This window comes from Rana temporaria, chromosome 12, assembly GCF_905171775.1.
Source record: "Rana temporaria chromosome 12, aRanTem1.1, whole genome shotgun sequence".
NCBI lineage: Eukaryota > Metazoa > Chordata > Amphibia > Anura > Ranidae > Rana > Rana temporaria.
In genome coordinates this window covers 103,581,853-103,597,888 of record NC_053500.1, presented here as the reverse complement: position 1 = coordinate 103,597,888, position 16,036 = coordinate 103,581,853, and the positions used below count along the sequence as shown (strand labels likewise).

General features: G+C 46.4%; 1 protein-coding gene across 11 annotated transcripts in view; it reads left to right on the top strand.

The window, feature by feature from the left end:
• Positions 1 to 16,036, top strand: part of LOC120918448 (exocyst complex component 7-like) — a 93,974-nt gene that overhangs the window by 77,640 nt on the left and 298 nt on the right. For all 11 annotated transcript variants that reach the window (XM_040330024.1, XM_040330020.1, XM_040330022.1 and 8 more), the window contains 3 exons: positions 3,258 to 3,318; positions 3,405 to 3,446; positions 6,825 to 6,958. In XM_040330024.1, the coding sequence (XP_040185958.1) occupies positions 3,258 to 3,318; positions 3,405 to 3,446; positions 6,825 to 6,958 (237 nt within the window). The remainder of the gene's footprint in view (positions 1 to 3,257; positions 3,319 to 3,404; positions 3,447 to 6,824; positions 6,959 to 16,036) is intronic.

The following is a 16,036-nucleotide window of genomic DNA, read 5'->3' as shown; positions in this document are numbered from 1 at the left end:
TGATAAATTTGCTTGGAATCTAGGAGCCAGCTAAAAAAGTTAGGAGCCAGAAAACGCGCCCGTCCCGACGAGCTTGCGCGCAGAAGCGAACACATACATGAGCAGCGCCTGCATATGTAAACGGTGTTCAAACCACACATGTGAGGTATCACCATGATTGGTAGAGCGAGAGCAATAATTCTAGCACTAGACCTCCTCTGTAACTCAAAACATGCAACCTGTAGATTTTTTTAAACGTCGCCTATGAAGATTTTAAAGGGTAAAAGTTTGTCGGCATTCCACGAGCGGACGCATTTTTGAAGCGTGACATGTTGGGTATGAATTTACTTGGCGTAACATTATCTTTCATAATATTAAAAAAAATGGGGATAACTTTACTGTTGTCTTATTTTTTAATTAAAAAAAGTGTAATTTTTTCCCCAAAAAATGCGCTTGTAAGACCGCTGCGCAAATACGGCATGACAGAAAGTATTGCAACGATCGCCATTTTATTCTCTAGGGTGTTAGGATAAAAAATATATATAATGTTTGGGGGTTCTAATTAGAGGGAAGAAGATAGCAGTGAAAATAGTGAAAAATTACATTAGAATTGCTGTTTAACTTGTAATGCTTAACTTGTAATACCAACGGCCACCACCAGATGGCGCCAGCTTACACATCTGGTGGTAATAACTTGTAATACCAACGGCCACCACCAGATGGCGCCAGCTTACACATCTGGTGGTAATAACTTGTAATACCATCGGCTCACCACCAGATGGCGCCAGCTCACAAAAAAAAAAATGCTCACTTCAGAACTGCTTAACCCCCCCCCCCCCCCCATTGCAAGTATATAGGAATGCTAAAGCAGGTCCAGTCACCTGCAGTGAACTCTGATGATCTTGGAAATATATTGGTTTGATGTCTAAGACATGTTGCATTTGCTCATCATGGCCCCTTGATGCAGGCTCTAATAATATCCAGGGAGGCTAAGGCCCGGATTCACGTACGAGTTACGCCGGCGTATCTCCAGATACGCTGTCGTAATTCTGAGTCCGAGCCGTCGTATCTATGCGCCTGATTCTTAGAATCAGTTACGCATAGATTTGTATTAGATCCGACCGGCGTAGGTCTCTTACGCCGTCGTATCTTAACTGCATATTTACGCTGGCTGCTAGGGGCGTGTACGCTGATTTACGCCTAGAAATATGTAGATATATCTATATCTAGATATATCTAGATACGCCAATTCACGAACGTACGCCCGGCCGACGCAGTACAGATACGCCGTTTACGTTAGGCTTTTCCCGGTGTAAAGTTACATCTGCTATATGAGGCGTACCAATGTTAAGTAAGGACGTCGTTCCCGCGTCAAATTTTGAACATTTTACGTCGTTTGCGTAAGTCGTTCGCGAATAGGGCTGGGCATCATTTACGTTCACGTCGAAAGCATTGGCTTCTTGCGGGTTAATTTGGAGCATGCGCACTGGGATACTTTCACGGACGGCGCATGCACCGTTCGTAAAAATCGTCATTTACGCGGGGGTCACATAAAATTTACATAACACACGCCCACATCTACCACATTTGAATTAGGCGGGCTTATGCCGGCCTATTTACTCTACGCCGCCGCAACTTTCGTTTGAGAATACGGCACTTGCCTGTAAAAGTTGCGGAGGCGTAACGTAAATAGGATACGTTACGCCCGCACAAAGATACGCGATTCTACGTGAATCCGAGCCTAAGTGTGTTTTGTTACCAGAAATATATTGGTTAAGGGTGTACCAAGTAAGGGAGGGGATGAACTGTGCATGTTGGAATTTGGGTTCTCATTTTAACCTAAACAACATTTGAGGTCAGGTACAGATGTTGGATGAGAAGGCCTGGCTCGCAGTCGGCATTCCAATTAGTTATACAAGTGTTTAGTGGGGTTGAGGCCAGACCAGACTAAACTCCTCATATCTTTGTGGACATGTAGCACATGCAAGTACACACCCTGTTCAGCTTAAGACTGAAAACGTTATTGTTTAAGTTGCAGCATGAACAGCATGACACTCCAACCCACTCCTTCCACTGACGCGTTTCACCCCCTAGTGCAGTTTATTCATAGAGCTTTCTCATTAAACTCCACTGCAGGGTGAAACACATCTGAGTTGCAGTGACAGTGTTAATGCTGGAACATTGGAACTTTAGCAGTAAAGTTCATTTTAGCCTGAAGTGCATGTGCTACTGAGTCTAGAGGGGAGTGATGGATCCTGGAGGCACCTGTGACCTGATGGGGGGTCTGGAGTGGTATACAAACTGTAAGTGACCATTAGCTGGATTCGGGAAGAAGTGCCTAACGTTAGGCAGGCATAGCGTATCTCATATACGCTATGCCGCCGTAAGTTAGAGAGGCACTTGCTGTATTCACAAAGCACTTGCGTCCTAAGCGTAAGCTCGCCCAATTCAAATTGTGAAGAGGTGGGCATGTTTTATGCAAATAAAGTATGGCCCCCTGCGTAAATGATGTTTTGAACGAACGCCGCATGCGCCGTCCGTGGACGTATCCCAGTGCGCATGCTCCAAATTACGCCCCAAAGACTTAATGGTTTCGACGTGAACGTAAATTACGCCCAGCCCCATTCACGGACGACTTGCGTAAACGACGTAAAAAATTTTAAATTCGACGCGGTTCCGACGTCCATACTTAACATTGACTGCGCCATCTTTTTGGTGGAATATCTTTAGGCCTGAAAACGCCTTACGTAAACGGCGTATCTTTACTGCGACGGACAAGCGTACGTTCGTGAATAGGCGTATCTTGCTGATTTACACATTCTAGGTGTAAATCAGCATACACGCCCCTAGCGGCCGGCGTAAATAGACAGCTAAGATACGACTGCGCCGGCGGTCGTATCTTAGCTAGATTTCGGTGTATCTCAATTTGAGAAGACACTTTGAATCTGCGCCGTCGTATATTTGAGTTACGGCGGCGTATCTACTGATACGCCGGCGTAACTCTACCTGAATCTGGCTACATGTCTTTATGGCGCTGGCTTTCTGCAAAGGGGCACGTTCATGCTGGAACACAAAAGGGCCTAACCTAAACTGTTGTCAGAAGATTAGAAGTGCACAGTTGTAGAAAACGCATGCCCTTACCCTTCAGTAAGTTTGGAGATGTTCACGTACTTTTGGCCATGTAGTGTATCTCCCAATATGGTGAGTGATTGTAATGTAGATTTGGCCCAGCTGTGTTGGCCAGTACTAACGTGTTATTTTTTTTCCCTTCTTTTTAGTTGGTTAAAAGTAATTGACTATGTTAGTGACAAGAACATGCCAGCACTTCAGGGAGCCAAGGTGACTGCTTACCAAGATGCATCTCATTTGATTCTTTTTACCTGTAAAATTCTGAACGTATTACTCTACTTTCTTACCTATTGTAGCTAAAAGACAAGGAGCGGCAGATCATAAAAGAACGTTTTAAGGTAAATTAAAGCAATTGTTAAGGCATATATATATTTTTTTACATCACAAACATGTTATACTGTCCGTGTTATACTTACCTGCTGCAATACCATTGCATGGAGTGGCCCGGAACCTCCTCTTCTGGGGTCCCGTCCCAGCGCTCTCTTTGCCCCCATAGAAAGCTGCTTCCTATGGTGGATGGGCTCACTCCCAGGCCGGGCTGTGTGCATCTGGTAACACACACAGCACAGCTCAGACCCACCTCTAGCCCCCTCCTCACTGCAGCAGGACCCAATGGTGAGGGTGAGGCCGTGTACACACCAGCAAACATGTACGATGAAACCGGTCCGCCGGACCGCTTTCACCGTACATGTCTGCCCGGGGCTTTCTGTACGATGGCTGTACTAACCATCGTACAGAAAGCCGCGCGTAAACTATACGCGGGGCGTGTCCGCGGTGTCGCCGCGTCGATGACGCGGTGTCGCCGCGACAATGACGCGGCGACGTGGGCGGGCCTGCCAGTTAAATGCTTCCACGCATGCGTCAAAGTAATTCTGTACAGACGACCGAACATGTCCGAGCGGGCAGGATTCCAGCGGACTGTTTTAAAACAAGTCCAGGAATATTTGTCCGCTGGGAAAAGGCCCGGCGGGCAAATGTTTGCTGGAATCCTGCACGCTCGGGCCTACACACGACCGAACATGTCTGCTGAAACTGGCCCGCAGACCAGTTTCAGCAGACATGTTTGGTCGTCTGTACGGGGCCTTAGAGGAAGATCTAGTAGGTTTGTTACCTTCATACAGGGAATGCATTAACCACTTAACGCACGCCTATTTACGTCCACAGAATGGCACGTACAGGCAGATGGGCCTATATATACGTCCTTGCCTTCTAGCGGGTGGGGGGTCCGATCGGGACCCCCCCCGCTGCAGGCGGCTTACCTCAGGGAGCGATCCTGGACGACGGCGCGGCTATTCGTTTATAGCCGCTCCGTCGCGATCGCTCCCCGGAGCTGAAGAACGGGGAGAGCCGTATGTAAACACGGCTTCCCCGTGCTTCACTGTGGCGGCGTATCGATCGAGTGATCCCTTTTATAGGGAGACTCGATCGATGACGTCAGTCCTACAGCCACACCCCCCTACAGTTGTAAACACACTAGGTGAACCCTAACTCCTACAGCGCCCCCTGTGGTTAACTCCCAAACTGCAACTGTCATTTTCACAATAAACAATGCAATTTAAATGCATTTTTTGCTGTGAAAATTACAATGGTCCCAAAAATGTGTAAAAAATTGTCCGAAGTGTCCGCCATAATGTCGCAGTCACGAAAAAAATCGCTGATCGCCACCAATAGTAGTAAAAAAATAAAAATTAATAAAAATGCAATAAAACTATCCCCTATTTTGTAAACGCTATACATTTTGCGCAAACCAATCGATAAACACTTATTGCGATTTTTTTTTTACCAAAAATAGGTAGAAGAATACGTATCGGCCTAAACTGAGGAAATTTTTTTTTTCTATATATATATATGTTTTTGGGGATATTTATTATAGCAAAAAGTAAAAAATATTGATTTTTTTTCAAAATTGTCGCTCTATTTTTGTTTATAGCGCAAAAAATAAAAACCGCAGAGGTGATCAAATACCACCAAAAGAACTCTATTTGTGGTGGAAAAAGGACGCCAATTTTGTTTGGGAGCCACGTCGCACGACTGCGCAATTGTCTGTTAAAGCGATGCAGTGCCAAATCGCAAAACCTGGCCTGGGCATTTAGCTGCCTAAAGGTCCGGGGCTTAAGTGGTTAAAGAGGAACTGCAGTCTACTCACATTATTTGTAGTAAAAACATCTGTGCCATTCTGGAGCTTCCCTCCAACCATTTTGCATGTTATTTTATATATACTGTGATTCTGTATGTGCCAAATATGCTGCAAAAATCTCCCTCCACTAAGTCTGGCTGCAACCATTTTAACTGTGGGCAGCTAAAGCTGCTGCCTGTTCACTTCCTGGATTTACATAGACACACAGAAGCACACCTTCAGCTCTGCAGCTGTCGTTGACCCTCTTTTGACTCATTTGTTTATGCGATTTCAATTGGATTTTAAAGTGATTCTGTCCTAAGAGGAGTATGGGGCTGCCTTCTGAAAGTCCCATATTTCTTGCCTTGTGTGACTTAAACAGGAACTTTACCCCAATAGCCAAATTTACAATACGCACTTTCTTTACTATTGCTGTCTACTGGTAGTTTACCTTATGCTATCGATTCTGCACTTGTACCTTTTTTTATATTTTTGTCCCTCATGTTGTGATCACTCACCCTTGTATGGCACAACATTTGTATTAAGGTTAACTGAAGCCAGCTCCCATCAGTTCCAGGAGCTCCTGGCTTCCCCTTAGCCAAGAGGCGCAGCGAGATCACATGTGAGCGGGAACCCTTTTGTTAACAAGTTGTGATAAACAATGCCCAAAGACTCCTGGAATATTTGATGCTGATATCCCAGGAGTCAGTGGGTGGGACCTACTGTATCATTTTTATCTAGGCAAAAAATTTGAAAGTGGGTGGAAGGGTTTAAAAAAACAAAACAAAAAAACACATTTTGTTAAAGAAAAGAGTAAGGCCCCATACACACGGGAGTATTTATCCGCGGATAAATCCTCTCGAGGATTTCAGCAGATTTTAATGCGATGGAGTGTACTCACCATCGCATTGAAATCCGTGCCGAAATCCTCTGGCGATGACGTGTCGCGCCGTCGCCGCGATTATGACGCGGCGACGTGCGCGACGCTGTCATATAAGGAATTCCACCCATGCGTTGAATCATTGCGACGCATGCGGGGGATCCCTTCGGACGGATGGATTCGGTGAGTCTGTACAGACCAGCGGATCCATCCGTTGGGATGGATTCCAGCAGATGGATTTGTTCTGCATCTCAGCGAATATCCGATCTGCTGGAATCCATCCCAGGGGAGATATATCCGCGGATAAAGATCCGCTGGCGTGTACACACCATAGGATCTATCCGCTGAAACCCATTTGCTGGGATTTATCTGTGGATGGATTCTATGGTGTGTATGGGGCCAAATAGTTAACATTGGAGAAGGAATAAAATAAGGGTGAAGGTATGCTTTAAGTCATTTTGAATAACATACCTGGAATAAGCATGCTGTAAATGAGTGTCAGAAAGTGTCAGAGCTCCTTATCTCTATACTTGTTCTAGGTCAGCTACTCGGACAACACTGAAGCCAAAGCATCAGCATGACAGCCAGGGAACTAGCATTCTGCAAAAGAGAGTTCATCAATGACAACCTCCATAGTCATAACAGAGTTCATTTATGTTAAATTATCTATTCCAGCAGTATGTGGCTTTAATTTTTTGTTCTTAACTTAAAATCTTTAAGGGGTTTAACGAAGGTCTGGAGGAGATCTGCAAGATCCAAAAGTCTTGGGCTATTCCAGACAAGAGACAGCGTGAACGGATACGCCAGGCTCAGAAGACCATCGTGCAGGAGGTGTATGGGGCCTTTCTACACAAGTGAGTTAGGCGCTTATAATGGGCTTTTTGATCGACTTGTTTTCCTTTCGTGTTGTTTTTTTATATGTTGTATGGCTTATTTTTATATATTATATATATATATATACTGTGTATATATATATATGTATATATATATATATATATATATATATATATATATATATAGGCCTGGATTCAGAAAGGACTTACGACGACGTATCTCCAGATACGCCGTCGTAAGTCCGAATGTGCGCCGTCGTATCTATACGCTTATTCAGGAAAGCAGATACGCCTGAACTATGCCAAGATACGACTGACGTAAGTCTCCTACGCCGTCGTATCTTGGGTGCATATTTATGCTGCCCGTTAGGGGCACTTCCGTAGATTAACGTGTTGAATATGTAAATGAGCTAGATACGCCGATTCACGAACATACTTGCGCCGTCGAAATTAGCTATGCCGTTTGCGTAAGGAGTACGTCCGGTGTAACTTTACACCTCGTAAAGCAGGGGTAAGTCATGTTACGGTATGGGCGCGGGAACAGCGTCGTATTTTACGTGGTTTGCGTAAGTCGTACGTGAATGTGGCTGGGCGTAGGTTACGTTCACGTCTAAAGCATTGAGCCAACGTATCTTAGGGAGTATTTGCGACGTGATTCTGAGCATGCGTGCGCATGCGCCGTTCGTTCGACCATGCATTTACATGGGGGTCACAGTTAATTATAATACAACACGCCGACTGCCTTGCTACTTTGAATTACGCTGGCCCATTTACGTTACGCCGGCGTACATATCGGAGCAAGTGCTTGGTGAATACTGTACTTGCCTCTCAATGTTACGACGGCCGTAGCGCATATGAGATGTGCTACGCCTATCTAAAGATGCGCCGATCTCTCTGAATCCGGGCCATAAACTTTAACACAGTATCTATGATACTCGGTTTATAAACGTGTTTAAATTTCTAATAAGACTGGAATCTCCCCTTTTATTGAACCATTTATAAAACCGCAACAAAATTAAATTCAATCTTTCCCTTCACAAATCCAAAAGGCAATGAGCTTATTCCTCCTTTAGGAATGGGTTGAAATGTTCAAATTCAACCTGAAGAAAAGAAGAAATGGTAATCGTGGATAGATACAAAAATATATTGATACATAATAAAATGAATACTTGAATGACATCCCCAGCCCACAAAATCCAACTGCTGGGTAAAATGTGCAGACAATTCAATTGATGTCAGTTAGGACGTAGCAGTTGTAAGGACACAGGCGCTACTCCCAATTTGATAGCTGTGTGGATGCACAGCCTCGAAAACAAACAGTGTGAGTTTGGGGACTCGCACGGGCATGGCTGTGTCCGTGCAGCCACTGCGTCCCAATTGACATGATTGGGACTGCCTGCACGGGGATGCACAGAACACATGTGCATCCCCCTGCAGACAAACACAGCGCTGACACGGGTGTATCCTCTTGTTACACTTATGTCAACGATACCTAAAAGTAAATATACAATTTCCCCAAAAATTTTAGATACAGATTTACAGCTTGCTGTAAAATAACACCTCAATTTGTCTTAAAGTGTATGAAAACTCCAAAAGTGAACTTGCTTTATTTGCTGTATTTTGGTGTGTTACATATACCATTGAAAGTAGGGGTGCAACGGATCAAAAAACTCACGGATCGGATCGATCCTCGGATCAGGAGTCACGGATCGGATCATTTTCGGATCAGCAAAAAAAAAAAAAAGACAAATCTTGTTACACCCACCAGAGTTTTAGATTTCACAGTTCTTCTCAACACAAAACGGAGCTTATGTGCTTAAATACAGTGTTTGGAAATCCGACGGACCGTTTATTGCTAATATGACAGAACACCTCTGATTTTCACATTTAAACAGTCCGTCAGATTTACAAATACTGTATTTAAGCGTATAAGCTCTGTTTTGTGTTGAAATAACTGGATCTCGCAATACTTATATGTGCAGCCAAGTGGAAGTCGCAGCCCCATGTACGAAAGTGGTGTCACCAGTTCCCTACTGTGACCTGAACTATCCCAATCATCAGATCCCTTTTGTGTCATTGATCGGCGGCTGAGTGTCTAGTGAAAATCCCCCCTACGTGCTCAGTCCATACAGATCCCCCCGATTGCCTCCTCTCTCTTCTCTGGCAAGCAGCAGGACGGCGGGTGCGGCGGCGGCAGCGGCTCCCCGTGTGGATTCCTCAAGGTGCAGCATGGAGCTCATCGCTGGGCTGTTAGGAGTCAATGACATATTGAGCTCAAGTGCCCACAAACTTCCGAGGAGCAGCCTGCATCCCCCGCGCCGGGTGGACCTCGATGGCCGCCGATTCGATAGCTAGGCCGAACCCGCGGCCTTTCCTATGGACCGGGAGGCCTGTGGATCGCCGTGTGTCCCGACCCGAAGGTGCTGATCCATACGGATCAGTTGCACCCCTAGTGACAATACTTGATGTGTTCCCACTGTCATATGGCATTCTTGTGCCACAGTGCCTACACACCGTCACGGTTTTATCCACTTTTCTTCATCATTATATTTGACATGGAAGACAAAATGCTACCATACAGGGGATTTAAATGACGCGGGGCATTCAAGCTCCTCCGTTCGCCATGACCACGCTGTGTGTGGACTGAACATGCGCAAATTATTATTATTATTTTTGTTTTAGAAAACAATCCTCGGATCACGTGTGTGCGGTTCGGATCAATCTTTTTCGGTTCGGATCACGGATCAATGACGATCCGTTGCACCCCTAATTGAAAGCGTTTTGTTATATCTTTTGGATAAGTCAAACAAATGCCTGTTGATCCTGCCAGAAGTCCAGTGAGTTTATAACTTGTTGTGTGCTCTACCTGTGCTGCAGTCTTATGAATAACACTGTTCCCAGAGCACCTAGGGTGACAATGCTGCTTCTCTATAGATGCAGTACAGTGAGTATGCATTGTCACTCTAGTACAGGAAGTGTGTTACTGACACAATCATCAGATACAAGCCTAATAAAATAAATCTAATGCAGCCACCACATCATGAATTTAGAAACACTTTAAAGATCATGTTAAAACCCATCTCCACATTATAGTTTGTATATAGGGCAGTCGTATTTACTTACTTCATACCATATTAGATTTACTCATACACATTCATTGTGTCTGCAGATTACTCTGCTGTCTTAAAACTGAATTCCAGGTATGATTTTTTTTATACATGATTACATTGTTCCAGCTTGGACCTATGTAATTATGTACCCAAGGACACTTTGGCTGACCTCGGAAAGACTTCTTTCCTGAGATTTGCCGATATCAGCCGAGCTGTCCTCTGGTCTTTTCATGTATTTCCGATCAGCTGCGATCGGTGACGTTTGGCTCTGCTCAGCTCTGGCGCCACCCCACCCCAGCCAAATGCTGTACTGCATGCCCCATTAGCTTGAATTCTGCTCGTTTTGCAGGACAACACTCGCAAACCGAGTCAGAATTATTTTAAAAAAGTTGCTTGTCTTTCAAAAAGCTTGTTAACTGAATTACTCGTAAACCGAGGTTCCACTGTATTGTGAAAAGGTGCAATATTCTAAGCTCAAAGTGTCCCACTCTAATCAGCTAATTGAGCCATAAAAACGGCAAAGGGTTTCTGAGCCTTTAAATCAGGGGTGGGCAATTATTTTTTCGATGGGGCCACATGAGAAACTAAAAATATTTTGGAGGGCCAAAAGGCTAAACTCAATACTGCATAAAATCAATTGTATTTCTTTAAAAAAAGCAGTAAATATCATTGTTGGAAAAATGGGGGACAGAGGCTGGGGACATGGCACAGGAGGGGGACAGAGGCTGGGGACATGACACAGGAGGGGGACAGAGGCTGGGGACATGGCACAGGAGGGGGACAGAGGCTGGGGACATGGCACAGGAGGGGGACAGAGGCTGGGGACATGACACAGGAGGGGGACAGAGGCTGGGGACATGACACAGGAGGGGGACAGAGGCTGGGGACATGACACAGGAGGGGGACAGAGGCTGGGGACATGGCACAGGAGGGGGACAGAGGCTGGGGACATGGCACAGGAGGGGGACAGAGGCTGGGGACATGGCACAGGAGGGGGACAGAGTCTGGGGACATGGCACAGGGGGGGACAGAGGCTGGGGACATGACACAGGAGGGGGACAGAGGCTGGGGACATGAAACAGGAGGGGGACAGAGGCTGGGGACATGACACAGGAGGGGGACAGACGCTGGGGACATGACACAGGAGGGGGACAGACGCTGGGGACATGACACAGGAGGGAGACAGACGCTGGGGACATGACACAGGAGGGGGACAGACGCTGGGGACATGACACAGGAGGGGGACAGACGCTGGGGACATGACACAGGAGGGGGACAGACGCTGGGGACATGACACAGGAGGGGGACAGACGCTGGGGACATGACACAGGAGGGGGACAGACGCTGGGGACATGGCACAGGAGGGGGACAGACGCTGGGGACATGGCACAGGAGGGGGACAGAGGCTGGGGACATGACACAGGAGGGGGACAGAGGCTGGGGACAGGCAGCCACTGTTTAATCAATAACAATTGATTAAACAGTGGCTGCGTGTGATGGCACAGTGGTTGCGTTTGATGGGCACAGTGGCAACAATTGATGGCACAGTGACTGCGTGTGTTGGCACAGTGGCTGCATGTGATGGCACAGTGGCTGCGTTTGATGGGCAGAGTGGCTGCGTGTTATTGGCACAGTGGCTGCGTGTGATTGGCACAGTGGCTGCGTTTGATGGGCACAGTGGCTGCATGTGATTGGCACAGTGGCTGCATGTGATTGGCACAGTGGCTGCGTGTGATTGGCACAGTGGCTGCGTGTGTTGGGCACAGTGGCTGCATGTGATTGGCACAGTGGCTGTCTTTGGGAACAGTGGCAACAATTGATTGCACAGTGGCTGAGTGTGATTGGCACAGTGGCTGCGTTAGATGGGCACAGTGGCTGCGTGTGATTGGCACAGTGGCTGCGTATGATTGGCACAGTGGCTGCGTGTGATTGGCACAGTGGCTGCGTGTGATTGGCACAGTGGCTGCGTGTGATTGGCACAGTGGCTGCGTGTGATTGGCACAGTGGCTGCGTGTGATTGGCACAGTGGCGACAATTTATGGTGGCGAAGTGGCTGCGTGTGTTGGCACAAGTGGCTGCGTGTGTTGGCACAAGTGGCTGCATGTGTTGGCACAAGTGGCTGCGTGTGATGGGCACAGTGGCTGAGTGTGATTGGCACAGTGGCTGCGTGTGATTGGCACAGTGGCGACAATTTATGGTGGCGAAGTGGCTGCGTGTGTTGGCACAAGTGGCTGCATGTGTTGGCACAAGTGGGTGCATGTGTTGGCACAAGTGGCTGCGTGTGATGGGCACAGTGACCCCTCCCGGCCCTGCCTACTGTTATCACCGCGGCGGGGAACATAACAGACAGCGTTCGTTTGAACAGCTGTTTTCCCCGCTGCGCATAGACACTCCCCCTTGGACGGATCTGTCCAATCGCGAGCAAGGGGGAGTGTCTATGTGACTCCCCCTTGCTCGCGATTGGACAGATCCGTCCAAGGGGGAGTGTCTATGCGCGGCGGGGAAAACAGCTGTTCAAACGAACGCTGTCTGTTATGTTCCCCGCCGCGGTGATAACAGTAGGTTGCGGTGGTGGGGGTGGGCCGGATTAAAAGGTCCGCCGGGCCGTATACGGCCCGCGGGCCGTAGTTTGCCCAGGTCTGCTTTAAATGGTCTCTCAGTCTGGTTCAGTAGGAATCGCAATCATGGGAAAGACTGCTGACCTGACAGTTGTGCAGAAAACCATCACTGACCCCCTCCACAAGGAAGGAAAGCCTCGAAAGGTAATTGCAGAAGAAGTTGGAAGTTCCCAAAGTGCTGTATCAAAGCACATTAATAGAAAGTTATGTGGAAGAGAAAAGTGTGGAAGAAAAAGGTGCACGAGCAGCAGGGATGATCGCAGCCTGGAGAGGATTGTCAGGAAAAGGCCATTCAAAAGTGTTGGGGACATTCACAAGGAGTGGACTGAGGCTGGAGTCAGTGCATCAAGAGCCACCACACACAGATGTATCCTGGACATGGGCTTCAAATGTCGTATTCATCTTGTCAAGCCTCCTGAACAACAAACAACGTCAGAAGCGTCTTACCTGGGCTACAGAAAAACAGACCTGGTCTGTTGCTCAGGGGTCCAAAGTCCTCTTTTCTGATGAGAGCAAATTTTGTCTCTCATTTGCAAACCAAGGACCCAGAGTCTGGAGGAAGAATGGAGAGGCACACACTGCAAGATGCTTGAAGTCCAGTGTGAAGTTTCCACAGTCTGTGTTGATTTGAGGAGCCATGTCATCTGCTGGTGTTGGTCCACTGTGCTTCATTAAGTCCGGGGTCAACGTAGCCATCTGCCAGGAGATTTCACTTCATGCTTCCTTCCACAGGTGAGCTCCGGGTGCACGGAGCATGATGGGACTGTGACGTCATAAGAGGCCTATATAAATCGGTGCACATGGCATTACAGTGGAAGGAAGTGACGTGTCAACATCGAAGAAGAAGGCAGAAGGCGACAGAACCCTGGGCATCCCCCGCCGAAGACGTCGAAGAAGAAGCCCGGGAGGGGGGCCGCTGTAAAAGAGCTTAAGAAGAAAGCACCCCCACCTGGCGGAAGAGAACCAGACAGCGGTGAAGACACATTCCTCCCCCCCCCCAGAAGACATCGAAGAAGCAGTCCCCCCTCGTAAAAGAGCTAAAGAAGAGAAGGGGGGGCACCGGAGCTGACTATTTAATTACTTTAATAACCCTTTGTAGTGTTTTTTTTTTTACATATTTTTTTTCCGCCAGGTGAATGGCTAGGGGTACGATGTACCCCATACTCATTCACGTAGGGTGGGGGGCCGGGTCTGGGGGCTCCCGGATTCCGATAAGCTTCCCTCCCGCAGACCCCGACAACCAACAGCCAGGGTTGTCGGGAAGAGGCCCTGTCCTCATCAACATGGGGACAGGTGCACCTACCCTACCCCCCCCATGTTGAGGGCTCGCTCGTCCCCACCCCTTTCCTGACCGGCCGGGCTGCTGCTCGAATACGGGTCTGGTATGGATTTTGGGGGGAACCCCACGCTGTTTTTTCGGCGTACGGGGTGTCTCCTTAAAATCCATAGCAGATCCAAGGGCCTGGTATGCTCCTGTAGGGGGAACCCATGCCGGTTTTTTATTTGAAATTTGGCGTGGAGTTCCCCCTCAAGAGTCATATCAAACGCAGTGCTTGGTATTGGCAGGGATCCAAGTCGGATCCCCGTTCAATATCCTGCCGAGGCTAAACGCAACTGCAGCTAAAAGCACTGTACAAATGCAGCATACCGCTGTGCCTGGAGTCTTGAATTCCAGCAAAACATAAACATGCTTTTAGCTGCGGCAAAACTGTCGTTCGTCTGAAAGGGGCCTTACAGTCCCAAGGTTACTTTGTTTAAACGTTACTACACGTCCTACCCTCTTCCCTCCCATTTTTCTTTCTCCTCCCTCCTATATACAACTACCAGGGATGGAGACAGTGACCTATTAGTAGCCACTGCCTCATTGAAAGTCCTAATATACTTTTCTTTTTAAGTACTAAGTACATATGCATGCTTATACTTTTCAGAGGTCCGATATTGTTCTATGTACAATCCTTGTTTTATTGATTGCATGTAATATTCTAATTTTCTGAGATTGTGGATTTAGGGTTTTCATGAGCTGTAAGCCATAATCGCCACAATTGTGACAAATCACGGCTTGAACTATCTTGCTTTGCATGTAATGAGTCTCTCTCATATATTAGTTTACATTTTTATGTTGTATTAGTGAAATAAATGAACTTTTGCACGATATTCAATTTTTTGGGGTTTCACCTGTAAAGCTGGAAAAAACTGAACTCCTTTCCCCATTCACATATTAGAGGTGGATGGGGAAATCCCCCTGGCTGTGTCATTGCATTCTGACAGCGGGACTAACCCCTCCATCAAAATACACTGATCAGAGCTGATTGAGTGAAAATATTATACCAACAATCACATTCATCAAATATCAATTTATAGATCAGCTTCTCATGAACAGGAACGTATGTAATGTATGGGGGGATATGTATGTACATACGTATCCTATGTAATTATGTATATATCATTACTTCTGTGTTCTGTGCTGAGCGCCTGGCCTGATGCATTCTAAACATAGGTGGTGCCATTAAGAGATTGCCTTTTCTGAGTGAATGCAATGCTTTCTCTGATTGGAAGAAGTAGAGAGCATGACTTCACCACACCACTTCTTCCAGTCAGGGAACATGTTGCATTCATTTAAAAAGTGCAAAGCATTTATAGTGCATAAGGCAAGCCCCTCAGCACGAGACCCAGAAGCTGGTGGAGATCACTGGAGAAGCGGTGTAAAATAAAATAGAGGTTTATATTTCCCTACTCTGTGAGACGACATTGCACAGAGCAGCCCCTTACCTCCTCATCTGGAGTCCCGTGCTGGCAATGTTTGCCTGAGTGAGTTTCTGAGATTGTGGATTTGGGGTTTTTCATACATACATGCTTTCCATACATACATACATACATACATGGATCGAAATTTCTGCTGAACCGAACAAATTTCGATCCATGAATGGGGAGGTTTTAATGTTTCAACCTATACCGACATGTCAAGGTTATTGTATGCAATGCTGAAAACGTAATTTCATTGATGACCAAGATAATTGGTCATCAATGCTCTAATGCTTTACATTAATATACACTTGTGTATAAACTATATCCCAATATATTAAATACCCCAGCTTTTTCTGTCAAGTATATATATATATATATATATATATATATGTTTACCAAATTTCTTTAATAATGCAATATAGTCATGGACGGTGCATTATTTGAAAGTCTTGAAATTAATAACTTATTCCAGATTTATTATTTTCCCCCTATCCATTGTAATCTGATCCCTGCACATGCTTCATTTAAAGTCCCGCTCTATCTTTCTTTTTTATTATATCCCAATACCATTGTATGATAATAATAAATATGCAGGGATCCGGTGCTTAATAGCTTAATATCAATTA